This window comes from Ciona intestinalis, chromosome 1 (genome assembly GCF_000224145.3).
Source record: "Ciona intestinalis chromosome 1, KH, whole genome shotgun sequence".
In the NCBI taxonomy this organism is placed as follows: domain Eukaryota; kingdom Metazoa; phylum Chordata; class Ascidiacea; order Phlebobranchia; family Cionidae; genus Ciona; species Ciona intestinalis.
This window is the reverse complement of record NC_020166.2, coordinates 1,044,486-1,050,318: the sequence shown is the minus strand read 5'-3', so window position 1 is coordinate 1,050,318 and position 5,833 is coordinate 1,044,486. Positions and strand designations below refer to the sequence as shown.

The 5,833-nt window shown below is 40.4% G+C and overlaps 1 protein-coding gene across 2 annotated transcripts in view; it reads left to right on the top strand.

Annotated features, from left to right (window-relative positions):
* The window catches only part of LOC100186709, a 12,660-nt gene extending 7,224 nt beyond the window's left edge, over positions 1–5,436 (top strand). The window contains exons 14-22 of one of the 2 annotated variants that reach the window (XM_026837559.1): positions 201–370; positions 605–719; positions 1,132–1,323; positions 1,569–1,664; positions 1,901–1,974; positions 2,210–2,330; positions 3,694–3,780; positions 4,075–4,244; positions 4,597–5,436. In XM_026837559.1, the coding sequence (XP_026693360.1) occupies positions 201–370; positions 605–719; positions 1,132–1,323; positions 1,569–1,664; positions 1,901–1,974; positions 2,210–2,330; positions 3,694–3,780; positions 4,075–4,244; positions 4,597–5,109 (1,538 nt within the window). In that variant the 3' untranslated portion in view covers positions 5,110–5,436. Of the gene's footprint in view, positions 1–188; positions 371–604; positions 720–1,131; positions 1,324–1,568; positions 1,665–1,900; positions 1,975–2,209; positions 2,331–3,693; positions 3,781–4,074; positions 4,245–4,596 lie in introns of both variants that reach the window. The other variant, XM_026837556.1, reaches the window with a different exon arrangement.
* Positions 5,437–5,833: the final 397 nt, after the last annotated feature.

Here is a 5,833-nt window from a genome sequence, read left to right as displayed (position 1 = left end):
ACCCACAAAGTACATACATGGTAACTCGTAAGCTGGCACGAGGTGTTAAACCCGTGTGATAACGACTGTCGTTTTCCGGCAACACGAGGATAAAGTAAGTTACATTCAATCATTCATACACCTATGTTATTGCAACTGGTGTTGCCCCGCCACGCGAAGTTTAATACAGTCTTTTACTCATACCACAGTTTCCACTACAGGCACAGTATCCAGTCGTCCTTACTCAGCTCCAAAATTCAATCGGAAATACGCCCAAGTAGAATCTCGTATCTTAACCCACGCAGCTTTCTCTTCCATGGAAAGTCCACGAAGGAATAATATCAACAACGCTGCTCTAACTGCAGCTTCCAACTCTAAAGTAATCAACTATGTAAGTTAAATATACTAGTGAAAAATTAGGCCTTTGTGTCTGGTGTATAGGGAGACACCCATGTTATAACTCGACAATGAGCATAAGGTTTATGAGTTTATGAATACACCATGTGTGTCTGGTGTATAAGAAGACACCTATGTTATGACCCAACTGTGAGAATTAGTTGTGTCTGGTGAATAGGGTGTTATAACTTGACATTGAGCATGAGGTATAACAACACTCACACTTCAGGCTCACAAAGCAAGGAACGGAATGTTGACACCAAATCGAAACGAATTATCATCAGATGAATATGCACCTCCCAACTTAGATGAAGATATGGATGACAACTTACAAGATGACATGGGTAAGTTACTTGTTTCTATTTTAAAATATTCTATGTGCCGGCACAGTGCTTAGCGCCGTTACCTCTAGCCAAGAAATTACAGCTTTGAGGCTGCTACCATTGTGAGCGTGTGTTCTTGAACAAGACACTTCTGGGTTGTCCAAATTATTAGCCATGCATAAAAGGTATCACCAACAAAGTTAAGCTTGTGGTAAGTCGCAAACAGGCACGAGGTATATAAAACAGAACATCCGTATTCAAACAACTGTCGCTTTCCGACATGAGAGAATAAATACGATACATTCATTCATAAAGCTACATACTTGGTAACTCGTAAGTGGATACAAAGTGTATGAAACAGAACATATGTGTTATAAGGAATGTTTTTACCCTGAGGATAAGTTTCATTTATTTATGATCATATTTACCTCAGGTATCCTCGACCGCGATAACATCTTCGAACAAATCCTTGAAGAAGACATCGAAGAGGAGGACTTTGAAGATGACGATGAAGATGAATTGCTCGCCATCTCAGGATGTGGATCCCCGGATTCTTTCCGTCGTCCATCAGCAAAACTTCCCACATCATACCACACTAGCTCATTTATTCCCAACGGGATTTCAGGTTCGAGATGTTCTAACTATAAAATGTTTGCGATGTATGGACTTTTATGTCTGTATTAAACATTTATTTCTGTATATTATCATTTTATAAATTTGCTGTAACCTTGTCACAGCGAATCATTTTTTCCTTACAGGATTTCTGATTCCAGATGTTTAAAAAAAATAATTTCTTGATGTGCATTATCAATTTTATCTAGCAGACTCATACATTTATAGTAGAGAACCTAACCCTTATATTCACCTCAGGTACAACAGGCCCAATGCTCAGCAAGAACCTGAGCTCCAAACCAGTTGTTTCCATCCATAAGAAAGTCACTCGTATTGCTTCGCTCTCTGTCAAAGGTATTTACAAAGTTAACGTGAAATAAAACGTTTTGCATATTCATTTTTCTTATGTTTATAGTCGTCAAAGTGGTACTGTTTATCAGCTCGAAGTTTGACGCTGCTACCGTTGTGGGCGTGTGTGTCTTTGTGCAAGACACTTAATGGCAATTGCTTGACCACAATAAACTTTTATAGAATGTCTGAAGTGAACTGATAAAATATCGTTCCCCCCCCCAAAAAATTTTTTTTTTCAGCTTCAGAAATTCCACTGCCGTCGGTAGGCGCTCATGTGCCTTCTCCACGCTCTATTATTGGCCCAAACCAAAAGGTAAATCATTCAAAATAAAATTTGCCTAGGCAACTATTTTTCAAAATCCATGCTACCTTTATAGCGCCTCTTGTTGCAGCATTTGTTTCCGAAATTTGGAAGATTTTAAATGTTATAAAACCGTATCCTCACGACTCCATAGACCGTTGTTAATTGCTTGAAACACGATCAGGATATTTAGATATTATGTGCTAACGGTATCCCATCTTACCACACAGTAACTATTGTTTCACAGTCTTCATCTTTCCGAACCCCAACCAACGTTCGTCTTCGTCAAAGTTTACAAGCAACGACCTGCACCTTGGAGATTGGTCCCAAGTCTCGCAGAGGATTAGTTGCCGTATCTGCAGTTGGAGGTTGGTGTGGTGCCTTGCGTTTAAAGCTAATTACATAACATTGAATGAATGAATGTGACTTAATCCTCACGTGACCGGGAAACACCAGTCGTTTTAAAACACGGGTGTTCTGTTTTATAGCTTACGAGCTACCATGTATGTTACTTTGTTGGTAAATATTTTTAAGAGCGGTTTTCATTTATTATGTATTGCTGATAATTTAGACAACCCGTTAGTGACCAATGGGTTGGAGCAATTGACGTTAAGTGTCTTGCTGAAGGACACATGCGCCCACAATTGTAGCAGCGTCGAGCCTTGAACCCATTACCTCTGGGTTACAGGCAGACGCGCTAATCACTTTGCCACGGCGCCGGAACGTTTCATCTCTTTGCCGCTAATTGCGCTGAAGCCTTTTGAAGGGATCGGTCACTGCCTTTATTTCATTATAATGTATTGATTTGAGGTTCTTGAACGTTCTAATGTGGCAATCCTTGTGCCTTTGGAGCCCCGCATAGAATCATTCTGTGCTATTTTAGCTTCTTAACCGGTGTTGGCAGATTTGTTTAATCTATTATGACGTCACACTACGAAACACATTGTGAAATCACTTAGCATATTAACACAGACGCTACAAAGTGAATTTTTAAATCTGAAAACGTACTGAAGGTATCCCTTATTTTTTTATCAACATAATAACACAGCATATAATGTATGTGTCTATTATAGAATATGAGAGCTAGTGCAATGCATTAAACCACAAAGCTGATAAGTAAGAACAGGTCCTACAACGTTGCACTCCAGGGACCTGGGATCTAAGCCAGAGTTTCCTGATTATAACTCAACGTACATTATACATCCATTTATGGTTCATGTGTCCAGTCACTTTTTACCATAACTATGAGTTTCCACACACGGTTTTGTTAGCGAACATGCCGCCATCAGTTAGTGGAAACAAAAATCGTTAGATCGGTTAAGTTTAAATATTATTTTAATTTAAATGTAATGAGTTTAACTTGCTTTATCCTCGCGTGGCTGAAAAACGATAGTCCGTATACCACAGTCCGCAGATGTTCTGTTTCATACAAATATATTTTTCTTTTCTGGGAGATATTTTTTCTTCAAACAATCAAGATATAACAACGCTTGCCGCTTGTTTGTGGCTCGTAGGTCGAATCAAATCTCAACTTTAAAATGATACAGAAAATTAGAATAATATAAAAAAATTATAAAAAAAAAATAACGCTAAACGTCGACCGTTACAACACTTTTTGTTCAAATGAAACGTTAAAGCCATTACTTCTGGGGTAAAGGCAGCAGGCGCGCTAACCACTTTGTCACGGCGCGGGAGAAATAAAATGTCAACTTTAACCATTTTCGTTTCCAGCAAAACTGATCCAACCAGGACATAATGAGAAAACGACGGGAAACAGAAAATCGAAACAAACTAAACTCAAGTTGATGAACAGCATTGGTGAGAAAGATATAATGCAATTTACTGTTTGTGATGCTCCATCGAGCCGACGTTGTCACTTTTAATACTTGAAGCGCGCGTGATTAATTCATTAATGTCCAGTTCTCAAGAAATATTGAACTGTCCGTCTGTATTTAGGACGTGCAGGTTGTTGTGCTTGAACTGTCGTTTTCATTCCTTTTTATTGCGCTACTTCCCAAGTTCACATACGTCTAGTATATCCTTATCGAACATCAATAATTCATGGCTGTCTTAACGAAATTAACCCGGGTTATACGTGGTCAATACTCGCAGACGAAACCATAGACGAATCGGTGCCTTCCACTTTGCTATATCTTGCTGCAGCGCACATGAAAAATAATGCAAACCCCACTGAAGCTGACAATCGACGCCTGCTGCCCGGAGTTAATTTACCTGTGGGTGGTGCTGGTATGAATGGTATACCGCAACGTCATATACAACAGGTCGGTGGTTAATATAGTGTTTCTGCCCTTGTGTGAACTATCGAGGCATGATCACGGCCTACTAGAGATATCTCTATGATGTCGGTTTGTCATCCTTTTTCCCAATACACACATGGTTATTGGTTTATTCAAACAACTCGTGCTCATCACTGTCGAGTTATAACAAGGTCGTCTTCTTATACACCAGACACACATGATGTATTCTTACACCTCGTGCTCATCACTGTATAACGTGGGTGTATTTTTATACACCAGGCACACATAGTGTATTCATACACTTCATGCTCACATATATATATATATTTATACAAGGTATGTATATTAGAACCAGGACAAACTAGTTGTTACACAGGGAGTCCGCATGAGTCAGAAAGAACAAGCAAAGAACAAAATCGTGTCCGACTCTTCAACTCAAACCAATAGGAGATTGAATCATTTTGCTGAAGAAAAGGTCATTTGGAGGTTAAGGTCACGTGTCAATGACGTCAGGAAAAATGGCGCCCTTAGCCCCACGTCACAAGTGGGCGTTAGACCGAACAAAATCGCCCTCAAAGTACCGGTAGTGACGCAATCGCCGGGTTTCGGTGCCCCGAGGCGACCGCTAGAGACGACTTCACCCCGCCTGCCTCCGAGGAAACAACCCACAAATACGTCGAAGCCGACCTCGCGTCGCAACTCGAACGAAAGATGCGACAATCCCCCGCAAGAGAATGAAACTACGCATCTCCAAGCCGCGGACGCTCTTTCTAAAGTAGTAGCCACTGCAACAGCGGCACAAACTCACTTACGGGCGCAATTAACCGTGTCGGGTCCAAAATCAAACGCCCAGCATTCTGATGAACCAGAGCTTCTAACAGCAGGGTAATCCCCGCACCAGATACAGTGCGCAGCGCAGGGAAGTAAAGCATCAGGGATTTTGTTTTTAGCACAATTTTTTCTCGAGACAGAGCACAAGCAAAATACAACGCATCAGGCAATGACCGGACGCTTTAACCGTCTGGTTTCTCTTCAGAGGAATTGGGATAGATTAGGTAAACACCAGTGCGTGTATCGCGAGCAAATACACGAACGACGTTACAGCTTTCACTAATGTCTCTGTGCCAATAGAAAATATCCAACATGTGTAACCAGCTTTTCTCGCCAAAATGAGATATATTTGTTTTAGTTATTTTTAAAATAAATTCTATATTTTTTAACATTTGTCGTTCTGTTAATATTATGTAGCAGGCCAGCTGAACATATAACAAATCATATACACGTATCGATATTCCGCACTGCCTATTTCTCACTTCGATTGTTTTATTTTTACCGAATATTCAAGCGCCATAATTTTCATCGCATCACGCGAATGGAGCTTGAAAATTACATCACGAATCGATCCAAGGGCTTAGCCAGTCCTGCTTTAAAAGGAGTAGACGGTAGGCTTTGCCGATAAATGAGACCGCATCACAGAAGCACCTGCAGGAGGTAGGAAAATGAAAGCGGAAGGCCATTATAATGCGCGGTGACGCGTTATATACATCACTGTTGCGGGTTTAGGCACATAAGGGAAATGTTTTGTTAATAGTCTTTAGTTTATGGAGAAATTA